At 52.1% G+C, this 14,048-nt stretch overlaps 1 protein-coding gene across 3 annotated transcripts in view; it reads left to right on the top strand.

Annotated features, from left to right (window-relative positions):
- ARHGEF37 (Rho guanine nucleotide exchange factor 37) overlaps positions 1 to 12,615 on the top strand; it is a 55,300-nt gene extending 42,685 nt beyond the window's left edge. For all 3 annotated transcript variants that reach the window (XM_055325185.1, XM_055325184.1, XM_055325186.1), the window contains exons 10-13: positions 2,045 to 2,173; positions 4,993 to 5,188; positions 6,966 to 7,123; positions 9,639 to 12,615. In XM_055325185.1, coding sequence (XP_055181160.1) covers positions 2,045 to 2,173; positions 4,993 to 5,188; positions 6,966 to 7,123; positions 9,639 to 9,848 — 693 coding nt within the window. In that variant the 3' untranslated portion in view covers positions 9,849 to 12,615. The remainder of the gene's footprint in view (positions 1 to 2,044; positions 2,174 to 4,992; positions 5,189 to 6,965; positions 7,124 to 9,638) is intronic.
- Positions 12,616 to 14,048: the final 1,433 nt, after the last annotated feature.

Raw genomic sequence — 14,048 nt, forward strand, 5'->3', positions numbered from 1 at the left:
CATGAGCACTTACTGCATACCTTCTGTGTATCATCCCACCTCCTCCTCACAGTGACCTTGTAGAGCAGGTAACATCATTATCCTCATTCCAAAAGGAAGTTGAGGCACAGAGAGGTTCAACAGCATGCCCAGGGCCACATAGCTGATGGCAGGATTTGAACCCTGGCAGTTCCACTCCAGAGCCTGGGCTCTGAACAGTGCTTGGCAGCCTATGAGAAGAGCTGGCCCTGGGGCAGTTCCAGCACTCCTCATACCACATGCCATCTCCTGTGTTTCATGGGCCCCAGCTCAGCGGTCCCCCACGCATGCCTCACCACCTCGGCAGCATCTTGTCCCACTGCACACCTATAGTCCTGGTTCCAGCACACCCATTCTGAGCATGACCACATCCCTTTGCATAGACTCCTTCCTTCCTGGAATGCACCCCCAGCCCATTGCCCGCCATGCTAGTGCATGGTGTATGGTAGGAACACCCCAAATATGTGACAGGTGAATGAAGCTCCCCTGAAGCTCTCAGGATCCCCCTCTCCGGCTGGGAGAACTCACCCATCCTCTGTAGTCCAGCAGCCCTTAGGATGTGCAATTCAGCACTTAGCAGAGGTTGCCTTTGGTTGGGGTGCTGGGTGAAGCTGTTTCTCCTTATTGAGGAGGGCTGGTACTGTTGACTTTTATTCTTTTTGGCCTTCAAAGCATTTAGTACAGAGTTCTGTCTCAGACACTCCCTTTGAATTTAATTAAGCCTGAACCATCTGTAAAAAGCGTTCCTCTTTCCTTAAGGCAGAGGGTCAATCTGATTAGCCGATCCTGGCATTCTCTTCCCACCCTCTAGTTTTGTCTGCAGGGCGACCAGGCCCCTCGTGTTTAGACTGGGAGGTGCAGGGCTGGGGACTGTTGCAGAATGCCAATAGCGGGAAGATCAACTTTATAAAAGCAGAAAAAGAAGAAATGTGTGGGAGATATCAGAAAGGGACACAGAACATAAAGACTTCTAACTCTGGGAAATGAACTAGGGGTGGTGGAAGGGGAGGAGGGCGGGGGGTGGGGGTGAATGGGTGGCGGGCACGGAGGGGGACACTTGACGGGATGAGCACTGGGTGTTATTCTGTATGTTGGTAAATTGAACACCAATAAAAAGTAATTTATAAAAAAAAAAAAAAAAAAAAAAAAGCAGAAAGAGGGCCTCTCCTGTAATTTAGAATGTTCGGGCCAGTCAGTGATTGGTGCCAGCTTCTTTGCCTGTGGCTCATGGCCCATCCACCTGGACCGGTCCTGTGGAGCCCGGGGAAGGCCTTCATGGTAGAACAAAAGTCTGTCTGCCTCCCGGGGGGCGGTGGAAAGGCACCAGGTCAGAACCAAGAGCCGGGGGTTTGGTGACAAGCAGAGAGGACGCGTCTCTGTTACTGGTTCCTCCAGGGTAAGAATGCTGGAGGTGGCTAGCAGGGCCAAGGTCTCTGATGGAGCATTCCTCAGAACTCCTTGGGTTCCCAGCCAGCTTAAGCATAAAGAAGAACATCCTAACCTGCATAACGGGGAGACCCGGGAGGGGGTCGAGCCCCGACAGGGTACATTCAGTACAGTGTTGTCAGGGCTCTGACTTTTGCTCCACCTCCCAGCCCTGTTTCCCTCTCTGGGCCGGCTTCATTCTCCGCCGACCTTTTTCTGCGTGGTGGGAGAGACAGCTTTACATCGCAGACACCTTCACACCTCAGAATCTAAAGGAACAGTTTTCCTCTCCTTCTCAGCCTTCGTATGCTAAATCTGACGGGAGGATTCCACTTGGTCTTGCTTGGGTTTATCATCTAGTCTGTGGGCTGCTCACATGGGAGAAGGGAGGCCGTGACCGCCAGCCCTGTGGCTACAGCTCCACGGCAGGCAGTACTCATGGGCCCCCCCTTCTCCCAGGCACACTTTCTCAAAGGACCCTGAGTGGGGTAGTCGCAGACAAAAAGACCCAACTTCACACATCGGGGGCTAGAAGGTAGGCTGCCAGAGTCTGTCCCCTTTGTCCCGGAGAATGCTCTGATGACATGTCTGTCCTACCCAGCTGCCCCACTCCCACATCTCGGAGCCAGCCTTCAGGAAGCTGGTAGAGGACACGCTGGGCCAGACTGGTCACCAGCTTCGCTCCTTTCGAAAGAACTTGGACAAAGTGCTGCCGCCTCCCGCCACCCAAGTAAGTGCTGGTCCTTGCCCGTGGAGGGTCCAGACCTTCACCTGCCAGTGAGGCAAGGCCCCACCCCTGTTCCGCTCTCCTTGCACATCCCCAGTGCTCCCTGGGCCCTTTCCCTCTTCTTTCTGTGAGCTGTCTTTCTGTGCTGGGATTCACACCACCTATGCACATGCTCTTCGTGGCCAGTACACACAGCAGAATAGTAAGCGAAATCAGACATAAGAACAGATAAGTGGCATTAGCATCCAAAAACCTGGAACTTGGACTTTTTTTTTTTCTTTTAATCAAAGCTTACTCTGTTTCCTCACCATCTCACCAAACCTGCTTCAAATACCAGCATTTAGGATAAATAAAAAGTTGGAATAACACCTCATTTAAATTTTCTTTTTGCAATGGAATTTTTAATTGCAAAGAGTATCTCGGCTGCATTATGGTTTACAGACTTCAGCTGGTCAAATGCTTTTTTGGGGGGAAAACATTTTTCTCTACAATATAAGGAAAGGGGATCTTCTAGTCGACTCAAAGGATATATCCAGGTTGTATATTTTCTAAGCAGAACTGAAGTAGCTGAAGGGAGAAGGGGATCCCAGAATGACAGGCCTGGACTGGGGGAAACTGAAACTGTATATTCAATTACATGTGAAATGTGAAGTGAAGTGTCAGGAGATAGTGCCAGGATTCCCCAGAAGGGAGACACAGAGACATAGTAAAGGAGCCCAGCAGAGCCACCCCAGCCAAGTGGCCTGCACACCTGGCTGCAATGCAGAGAAGGTCAAAGACCTATCAGAGAAGCAGGTCCTTTCTGAGGAGGGCTGACTCCTCCTTGGGCCACAGCCGCCCTCCCCCCACCCCACCCACTGAGACTGCCCCAGCTGCAGGTCCCAGGTCCCCTGGGGGGGACGGGAAGGGTGTGTAGGGGGGTGGCATTGGGCCCTGCAGTGTGAGGGGAGGACAGGTGTGGAAAATAAAGAGCAGAGCAGCCACTCAGCATTCCAGGCTGGTTATAGAAAAAAAGAGAAGACGCAGAAAAACAAAACAGAAACGAATGGAAAGACCATATCCCAATGTGTTTTGCAAATTGGCAGGAAGAGAAGAGATACCCCCTCTTTTCCACCTATGTTTCTGCCCCACCCCACACACCCCTCCTATAAATTCCTGACTTCTTTGGCCAAGGGTACAGAGCCCACAGACGTGAGGTGGCACCAGGACAGATACAGTCCTGGTGATACTTTCCCATGTTTCCTCTTGGTACCTCCAGGGAATACTGCCGTTCTCTGCCTGGGGCCCCCGGTTTGAGAAAGTAGGCAGATGTTTCTATACCACTGGCTTTTCTACTCGGGTTAACAGCTCCATTCTGGGGAAAAAAAAAAAAAAAAAACTGCTCTATCTCCACTTCCACCTAAGGGCCTATTTAGAAATATCAGGTTCTCCTGGTTCTTGATCCTAACTAGCAAACCCACTGGAGCAGGGGTGATGGCAGTCTGTCCCCAGAGGTCCCCGAAGGGCACTTCTGCCTGCCTTTCCCACACCAAGAGTCTCCTCCCCCAAAATAACTATGTATAATATGATGGCTAGATACACACATGTAGTCAGAGAGGGAGTATATAGTCAATCTGTATTCAACATTTTTAGTTTCTCCTTTGTTTTATAAAAAAGGGGACAGTCACCCCTGAGCCCCTTCTTGGTGAGACTTTTGCTGGAAGCAATGAACAAGAAAACAAAGGCAATGCCAGGAGATTTTTGGATGCGCAGAAAGTGCCACTGAGTCATTCTTCCCAGCTGGATGGCAATTTCCATCAGGGCAGAGCTGTCTCCTATGTTTCTGCTACCCCATTCACAAGGCTTACTGTGCCTTGTAAACAGTAGGTACGGGATGCCTGGGTGGCTCAGAAAAAAAATCTCCAATTAGGGAGCCTGGGAAGCTCAGAGGTTGAGTGTCTGCCTTCGGCTCAGGTGGTGGTCCTGGGATCGAGTCCCATGACAGGCTCCCTGCATAGAGCCTGCTTCTCCCTCTGCCTGTGTCTCTGCCTCTCTCTCTGTCTCTCATGAATAAATAAATAAATAAATAAAATCTTTTTTAAAAATTAAAAAATAAAACTAGGTGCTCAGTAAATACTTGTGGAATAAAAGTAGCACTTTTTCACACGTGAGGGAGGGTCTACACGTGTCACCCTGTGCTGGCTGTCAGAGTAGCTGCGTGAGTAAGGCCCCGGTGCCTGCCTGAAACTCACAGTCCTGCTCATTCAGGCTGAAAGACCTGTGGCAGGCTTTTTCCTGCAGGATAATTTAGCTTGATGCTGTGGCCAGAATATAGGGCCCAATCCTGGAGTTCTGTAACCTGGAGAAATTTGGGAACCTGAATTAGGATTTTAGAAAATCCCAGAAGTTTAGACCTCGGAGGGGTTTCAGAGGTTAAATTAAAGGTTTTTGTTTTAAAGATTTTACTTATTTATTCATGAGAGACATAAAGAGAGAGGCAGAGACACAGGCAGAAGGAGAAGCAGGCTTCCTGTGGAGACCCTGATGCAGGACTCGATCCCAGGACCCCAGGATCACCACCTGAGCCAAAGGCAGACACTCAACCTCTGAGCCACCCAGGCTTCCTAAATTAGAGGGTTTTTTTCTGAGCTTCCTTTGGATACTGAGAGTCTGTGTTCTTCCTCCAAGTCAGCCGTCTATTAGTGAGGAGACAATTGCCCACTGGCAGCAGAGGTAGGCTCGGCCCACGACTCCTGGCTGTCAGCCGGCGGGCAAACACAGGCACTGGCTTGGACATGCCGACTCAGGCACCTGTGTCTCTCTTCATCCCTCCTCCCCCCCAGCCACTCCTTCCAGGTGCCGAACGCCAGGTGCAGGCTCTCCTGAGCAGGTATGGCCCCGAAAAGCTGTACCAGGTGACGAGCAACATCAGCGGAGCTGGGACTCTGGACCTGACACTGCCACGGGGCCAAATTGTGGCTCTCCTTCAAAACAAGGACACAAAAGGCAACAGCAGCCGCTGGCTAGTGGACACTGGGGGTACGTGGAGCTTCATGGGCTCTTCCCCTCCCTCTGGGGAAACACGCAACGGGGAGCCAGCAGGGAGATGCAGGCCCTGGTGTGGGCAGGGGTCTGACTGTGCAAATCCGGGATGGGAATTGGCACAGGTGAAAAATGCATGGCTTGGGGCACAGCCAGCTCAGTGTGGTCAGTGACATGCCACAGATCCGTTATCAGGCACCTGCTGTGTGCTGGGCACTGTGCAAGGAAGACTAGGACGCTGCCTTGGTGACCTCACAGACCACTGAGGTAGACAGATATGGAGAGAACTCTATCCTCACCCTGAAAGAGGTAGATATGCAGAGGGGGTGCTTCGATCCCAGCTACATGGGAGACATCTGGCATCCAGAATGAGGGATGTGTGGGCCTGTCTCCCATGCACTGGTTCCACTGTTGGATGTGCTGCTCATGTCTGGGTGCCCCAGTATAATTGGACAGGAGGCAGGTGATACCTTACACCCAAGAGGAGGTGGCCTGGCAGTGTCTTCCAGAGAGAGGCATGTGGCCCCCAAGTGGAGGGCCATGCAGGATTATTGGGAGGGGATCCATGGACAGTTTTACCCCTCCAGATGGTTTATTATAATTGTTATAGGAATATTTTTATGATCTGAGAAAAAGTATAGCTAGTACACAAACCCGTGATTTTATTCATATTATTTTTATTAAGATTTTATTTATTCACGAGAGACACAAAGAGGCAGACATAGGCAGAGTGAGAAGCAGGCTCCTTGCAGGGAGCCCATTTGGGACTCAATCACTGGACTCCAGGATCACGACCTGAGCTGAAGGCAGATGCTCAACCACTGAGCCACCCAGGTACCCCTTATTCATATTATTGATAGACTCACTCTTTAAACCTTAGACTTGTTCTATCAGAAAATTAAGTATTGACTCTTGATCTCAGCTCAGGTCTTGATCTCAGAGTTTTGAGTTCAAGCCCATGTTGGGCTCCACGCTAGGCACAGAGCCTACTTAAAAATTAAGAAAAATGTTACAAACCAGCAGAAACCATGAAAGGGCAGTCTCATGACTCAAGTTGACAAACAGCCAAATGAGGATTCGAGCTGGCTGCTGGGGTCAAGAGGACAGAGTTTGGGTCCCCAGTCTACCACTTTACTACCTGGGTGATCTCAGAGAAGTTAGAGAGCCTCTCTGAGCTCCGGTGGCTCAGCCATCTAATGGAGACTGAGCTGGAGGGTTGATGTGAAGACGGGACAATCGATGCCAGTTCTGGCACTTAGCAAGCTCTCGAGAGGTGCTGGCCACATGCAGTGATGGCAACCAGAACAGCACTGGAGTAGTTGTTCATGAGCAGGAACTGGGGCCACTTAGCGAAGAGAGGAGCCGTTTCTGCCTCTTGGAAGAAGCCATCCTGGGTGAGGAAGCAGCCCTACCCTAGGCCTATGCTTGAGGAGAAGGGGGCCAGCAGGCCCCGCACCAGGAAAGCAGTTTTCATGCCAGCCAGAAGAAGAACCTTTTATTTCTGTCAAAGCTGTTCAAAACAGAGTAGGCTGCCTTGGTAGAGAATGAGCTCCCTGTCACCAGGGGTGTGCAAGCAGAAGCTGGAAACAGGGAGTGTAGGTGGGTTAGAGGTGGGATTGTGAGGTTCCTGGATGACCTTTTCAGGTCCTCTTTAGTGCTGGGAAGCTGTGCTGGAGGCATTCACATCCATGGATGGTGGTGACTTCCTCTACCACTAAAAGGGGTGGGAAGGGTAGTCCACAGCCAGATAACGTTCTGCATGTATGTCCCTTAGGACATCGAGGGTACGTACCAGCTGGGAAACTGGAGCTATACCGTGTCACCCCCAGTCAGGAGGAGGTCCGAGGGCAAGAATGGCCTCACAAGGACTCCCGTCACCTGACACCAGAGCCCACCCCAGCCCCAGTCTCCTCTGTCCCAGTGGTGACCCAGGTGAGTCTGGGAGAGGGATGGGGTTTGCCTCCCCATGGTCACCTGGAGTGGGGGGCCTTGACTTTGCTCCTGTGTGGAGAGGGTCCCACACTGTGAGGCCAGGGCCTTGGTCAGTTGGCCACACCAGTGTCCTGTCAGGAGTGGACTGGGAAAAAGGAGCCTCTCATCCCTACCATGTCAACAACTCCTTGCTCCCTATCAGCAGGGCAAGTAGGATTCGTTTGTTCGTTCATTCATTCATTCATTCATTCATTCAGTATTTGCCAGGCAGTGTGCTAGATAAGAGATGTAATGATGAGCAAAAGTAGATCTTGGTCCTTGCCTTCCTCGGATTTATAATCTGGGGGTGGAGAAAACAGCAATTGATCAAATAATCATGTGGATAATTGTGAAGTTGTGGCAGTGATAAATGCCAGAGCACTGGGTATAGGAGAAGTTCAAGAAAGGCTTTTCTGAGAAGAATGATGCTTTTGCTCAGATTTGAAGGGTGAGCAGGGATTAATTGGATAAAGAGAGCGTGCCAGGGTGTGGATGGGAAGAGCTCCCCAGAAGGTGTGCATAGTGAGCGCAAAGGCCCAGTGTATGTATGTGGACAAAGGTGGGGTGCGTGAGAAACTAAATGAAAGGAGTGTGGCCGGGGAAGGGAAGGTAGAGGTGAGGTGCTGATAGAGAGATGGGCAGGGCCAAGCCAGCAGGGTCAGCTCTGCTTCAAAGCAGTGGGAAACCTACATGCATGTTCATAGCAGCATTATTCATAATTTCCAGAAAGCAGAAACAACCAAAATGTCCATCAGTGGATGAATGGATAAGCAAAATGTGGCATAGCCATACAATGAAATATTACTTGACCACAGAAAAGAAGGAAGTGCCATTATGTGCTGCCACATGTAGTTTGGTACAAAGGCCACGTGTCGTATGACTCTGTTTATATGAAATGGCCAGAATAGGCAAGTGCATAGAGATAGGAAGTAGATCAGTGGTTGGCAGGGGCTGGGGTGTGGGTTGGGAAGGGACTGCTATCTGGTATGGGGTTTCTTTCTTTTTGAGGTGACGGAAGTGTTCTGGAATTAGTAATGTGGTGGCACAGGCTTTGAAACCATTCAAAACTACTGAACTGTACACTTTAAAAAGAGGATCGTTAATAGCATTTGAATTATATCTCAAAACAACAAAAAAAGTGATAGGAAGCCATCGAAGGGTTTGGCTTTGCTGAGAGAGTCCTTGAGGAGGGAGAAGCTCAGAGAGGTCACTGTGAGGGCTGGATGAGATAGGGAGGCCCGGCTGGGCATATGTGAGCCTTAGTAAATGGAAACTGCACTCCCAGTTACAGAAGAGCTTCACAGGGGACAGGTGAGCAGCACAAAGGGCGGGAGCAGCGACAGGGAATAGCAGCGGGAACCCAGAGGCTGGCGGTGACTAGCCGGGGTGGGGGGAATGCCTGAGGCCAGGAGGAGCCTCAAGTGGGCTGCATGGGGGCTGCATAGAAACCAGCAGAATCTGAGGTGTGCAGCTTGTGGCACAACCCCAGGAAGGCTCTGAGGGCCAGTGCCTGGAGCATTAGCCACAAGCAGTGCATTGGGGCGGCCTCTTATTGGATGTTCCCACCTATCAGCCAAGGACCACAGGGAGCTCCCAGGAGGGCCTGGCCCCCCAGCTCAGCCCCAGTTCCACCCAGTGTGGGCAATGTCTCTAGGAGCCCCATCCAGCTTCCCAGACACATCAGCTGCTTCCTATGTTCGTGGGTCCACGTGTGTGGGATCGGCCCAGTCCTCCCTTGCTTCTGATTATTCCTGAAGCTTGGCCGCAGTAACAACAGGAATGGTAAATGTAACCAGAGCAGCGTGTGTTTACTGAGCCCTGAGCGTGTACCAGGTGCAGGTGTACCTTAGTCATTGAATTCCCACAATTACTTGGAGGGGGAGGATGTTACTATTTCCATTTCACAGATGATGAAACTGAGGCCGGGGGGTGAAATATTAGCCTAATAAATACCCTCCCCTCCAATTTTTTCTTCAGTTCAATGACTTTCCTTAAAAAAATAACCAAGTCTCCTAATCCCCAGGCTCTACTCCAAGCTGGCAAGCAGACCTGGGCAGATGACATCCTGAGATCCAGGGAGGGTGTTGGGGGAGAGGGTGCCACGTCCTCTCAGTGGGGTGCCAACAGTGGACCCAGGGCACCCATTCAGACAGGCCTGGCTTCATTGCCGTGTGATTTTAAATGAGTTCTTTGACTTCTCTGAGTCTCCATTTCCTTAGCTGAAAAATGGGGCAAGGAGAATTACAGCATTGTGAAAATCAACCCCAGGTAAAGTGCTGGCACAGAGCCTGGCACGCAGTAGGAATTGGTGTGGCAATGGCAGGGGTAGCCTTCCTCGATAGCATAAAGTGAGTCCTGGGGAGGCAGTGACTGCTCAGCCATGGGGACTGAGTCGGGTGGAGGGAACAGGATGAGCAGCCTCTCTGGGTGGTCTTCCCACCCCAACCATTACTGTGTCACCCTCCATGTGTTTCAGGTGGTGGCGGTGTACCCCTTTGTGGCCAGAAGCAGCCATGAAGTGAGTCTGCAGGCGGGCCAGCTGGTGACAGTCCTGGAGGCCCAGGACAAGAAAGGGAACCCGGAATGGAGCCTCGTGGAAGTGAACGGGCAGAGGGGATATGTGCCTTCCAGCTTCCTGGCCAGGGCCCCGAGCCCAGCCCCCTGGGGCTGGAGCCTGCCCTCTTAGGATGTCCTGCCTGGAGCCCCGTGCTGCTAAGGGATGGAGGAGGCTTAGATGCTGTGAGCCGGCCAGGGAAAGGAAGCAAAGAGGAGGCAGGGGTGGAGGGGGAGATGCGGCCAAGGGAGAGTGAAGGGCAGCCAGAGGAGGTGGTGGGTCTTGCAAGAGCGCCTGGCAGGGGGGAGCATGAAAGGCTCTGGCCAGAACCACTTGTTAGGTCTGCAGAAGTGGTTCCCATCAGAAGTCACGACAGCCTGGATGGCAGGTCCGGTTGATACAGACTTGCTGTAGCTTATGACCAGTCTTGCCTGTGCTTTCACTTCATCCAGCCCTGGCCCCAGGTTTGGGCCACCCAGGTGAATATTACCTGTGTGCGATGGGGTGGTGCAGGCAGCAAGGGCAGGGGGCACACTGGAGGAGTCCTGAACTGCCTAGCCTGACAGTTCACATCCTCCATGTGGCATCAGGAGACAGCACAGCCGACTCACCCTGGGAGCTGAGTCACCCTGGGCGGTGAACCCCCTCGGAGCCCTCCCTAGCAGGGGAGCAAGGGCTTGTGGAAAGGTTCTCAGGAGATTCTTGGCTCAGCCCTGGGACAGGTGTGGCCAGGTCACAGTTCTGGAATATGTTTAGGCAAATCCAGAGGCTGTCCCAGGGAAGGGGAGATTTTGAGGGTGTGTCCCATGGGGCGTGTGAGGCTGTTGTACACCACTGCTATTGTGTTCCTTGGACTAGAGAACAGGGCATGCAAATCACTTAGGCAACTCTGTGCAGCAGGTGAGCAAAAGCCCGGTAGGTGGGGGAGCACAAGTGATGGCTTGCTTTCCTGTTGGAAGTCAGGAGGCAGGGGGAACCCCTGGTGGTTTCAGGGCCTGGAGGCAGCAGTGACTGTGCTGTCAGTTGGTTGTAGGGCCTTAGACATATAGGACACAACCTGATCTCAGTTTTCCCATCCACAAAGACCTAATACATAGGGTTGTGGTGAGAATGGCCTGAGGCTAAGGACGGGAAGCTCATTGTACACTGTGAAGTGCAATATAAATGTAAATGGCCATTGGTAGCAGGAACGCACCCCCTCAAAGTGGTCTCAGAGTGGCCCCAGCAGCAGGTGGCCCAGCTGCACACAGAAGCCCGCATGTGGTCGCGGCCCTGCCCCCGGCTGGGTCAAGCACTGGGAATCAGCCTGGCGTCCTTCGGCTCAGCCCAGGGGCTGCCTCAGGATCCTTCCACACTGCGGTCCAGGTGGCCAGTCTTCAGAACTTGGTGAGATCAATCCACTGTCATCCCTTTCTAAGGACCTGGAAATGGAAAAACAGTTCCTGTTCAAGGCAGACCGACCCGTTGGGAGTTGAATCTCTTCAACCCCCCTGCTGAATCATCACTGCTCAGTTGTCACTTGGGCTAAGGTACATCTCAAGGTTCACAGCAGAGGGAAAAGGTGGTCGGACCTGATCTTTAATACAAATTCTACATTTTGGAACCGACCCAGGTTAGAGAGTGGGGGCAAAAACCGGTGGCAGTTTAGACGTACTTCCAAGAACATCTCCGTGGTACTGTAACTAGTGCCTAAAGCCAGCAGCTCTGGTTTTTGGAGGGCTTTTATTAAATACATATGTGCCTGTGTGAGAGTCCGCACCTTGCTCCTCGGCTTGTGAAACAGGAAGATGCTAGCGCAAGAGAAGCTCAGTCCCCGCCGGCCCTCTCCTGGCACTGGATTCACTCTGTGAGACGCTCGTACCTCATTTTCCTTTCTCTTTCCTGCTCATATTTCTAATACAAATAGGAAGCACAGGAGAGCAGATAATGAGATAAGCAGTCTATTTGTGGGTTCCTGAGCTTACTGAGAATCTCCTGTGTGCTAGAACCCCAGCTCAGGCTTCTCAACTTGGCTGCTTGCGGTACCTGGGCAGCTGCAGCTGTGGCTGAGGCTGGGATCCCCCCACCCCGCACCCAGAGATTCCAGTGGAGTTGGTCTGGTGTGTGGCCAGGGCCTCAGGCACTCAGGAAGCCTTCCCAGATACCCCTGGGGTGTCGCTGGGACTGGGGACCTCCCCACTTAGACCCGCAGTAGTGGACCAGACAGGCCTGTGGTCAGAAGTGGCCACCCGTGGTAAGCTAGGGTGCACCCCCACCTGAGTTCTGTCCTAGCTCCGTGGTTTCGAATGGAGTGGTTTGGAAGAGGACAGCCTGTTTTGTCAGGCCCCAGAATGTATATTTATGAAGTGCCATTAAGAGGGACCTGAACAAAACTGGATGTTCTTGAAGGCAGGGGAGAAACCTGGAACACACTCGGAAGCAGATCTATATTGGGGGGGGGGGGATGAAAGTGTATTCAGTAGCACACGGGCTGTGGTTTCTGGTAGACCAGGGAAGGAGGGCCAGGGTCACGGACGGCTGAGAAAATGCATGTGGAGAAGGAGAGAATGGCCTGGATTTTCTCCAAGGCCTGTGTGTAACGTGCCTTTGCCCGCCAGATGCCTAGAACCATTGCACTGTCTTACTGCACTGTGGGGCCGTCACATACTAAGCTTGCTCAAGTATTTGCCTGTGAACCAAACAAGACTAATCCACGAGGGTGGCCCTGGCTCCCTGCAACAGAGTGCGACCTCTTTAACCCTTTGGGCCCAAACCCAGTTTTGACCATGAGGACAAGATTACAATATGGAAGAAAGATGAACGAACTCCTGCTTACTATGAGGAGCTCTAGCTTGGTGAATCAGTGACGTGAACTGCTGAGAATAAAGGGCTTGAACGATGAAAATGTCTCTGGAGTTTGCATGACTCTCTACCCATTGGATAGACATGCCCCAGTGTGACATGTGCTCGCTGGACACCTGCTATTCATAAAAATGGGACTCCTTTTTCAGGTGTTCATTTTTTTAATTTCTTTTTTTTAAGATTTTGTTTATTGAAGAGAGAGCATATATGTACACAAGCAGGAGTAGGGTGGGGAGATTGAAGGAGAAGCCGACTCTGGCTGAGCAAGGAGCACAACTCGGGGCTCAATCCCAGGACCCTGAGATCATGACCCGAGCTGAAGGCAGATGCTTCACCGACTGAGCCCCCCAGGGCCTCTAGTGTGTTCATTGGATGAGGGTCTACCGCACACCTCTGGCGCCTGCAGGAGTCAGCCTGAGCTGCTGGGATGTGGTGGGAAGTCAGGCGGATGAGGGCCGTGTCCCTCCCAAGGCCCACAGTCTGGGGAGGGAAACAGACATTGGTGGTCAGTTACATGCAGTGTAAGTGTTAGGATAGGGTGGTAACAGGTGCCGCTGGAGCCCAGTGGAGGGGTCAGCCCCTAACTGAGACATGGCAACTAAGGAAGGCTTCCTGAAAGAAGTAATACCTGAGCTGAGGCAGGGCATATATGCAAAGGCCCAGAGGTGGGCATGAGCACCTTTCATCAGGGGACTGAAATGCTGCAGAGCTAGAACACAGGGTATGTGGAGGAGTGCTAGATGCAGTGAGAGATGGCTTAGGTCAGCGTGGCAAGGAGCTCTGGGTTGTGTTCTGAGGGCCGTGGAGAGCCACTGAAAGGATTGAAGTAGAGGAGTGACATGCCCAGGGTTGTATTTTAGGATGCAAGCTCTAGATCATTCTGGGATTTCCCAAAGTTCTGTCACATGGCTCAAGTAATAATAGATTTTCAATGCATATTGCTTACATCCCAGCATCCCAGAGGGGACAGGATGCCCTACCTCCAAGGAATCTCCCCGCCAGCTGGAGGGGCAAGACCTACAGGCATCAGGCAGTTACCTGGTACCACAGGGCAGGATGCTTTCGGCCCCAGAAGAGTACTGTGGACCAGTCTTGGTAGGTGCTCAGAGTAGGGGGAGTTTGGGAGAAGGGAACTGAGGTGGTCAGGGAGGCTTCCTGGAGGAGGCAGGGTGGGTGCCAGGCTCTTTGGGATAAGTGGGATCGGGGAAAGCAAAAGGGAAAGAGAAGCCTTCTCAGGCCTGGGGAGGCAGCATGGTGGTATGAAAAGTGGCCTTGCCTTTGTCCTTAGAAATCCTGAGTTCAAGGCCTACTTGACCATAGACAAGTAGCAGATGCACTCGTCATGGTTTCTGCATGCCAAGAAATGTGATGAGCGTCCCCAGCCTGCCCTGTCCTCTAAAACTACTCATTGTAGAGTCCTGGCTTATCCCAGGAAGCCACGGGCTCCCTCCACCTGGACCAGCGTGGACGCCACCGTAGAGCCTGTTGTGG

Source organism: Nyctereutes procyonoides, unplaced genomic scaffold, assembly GCF_905146905.1.
Source record: "Nyctereutes procyonoides isolate TBG_1078 unplaced genomic scaffold, NYPRO_anot_genome, whole genome shotgun sequence".
Classification (NCBI taxonomy): Eukaryota; Metazoa; Chordata; class Mammalia; order Carnivora; family Canidae; genus Nyctereutes; species Nyctereutes procyonoides.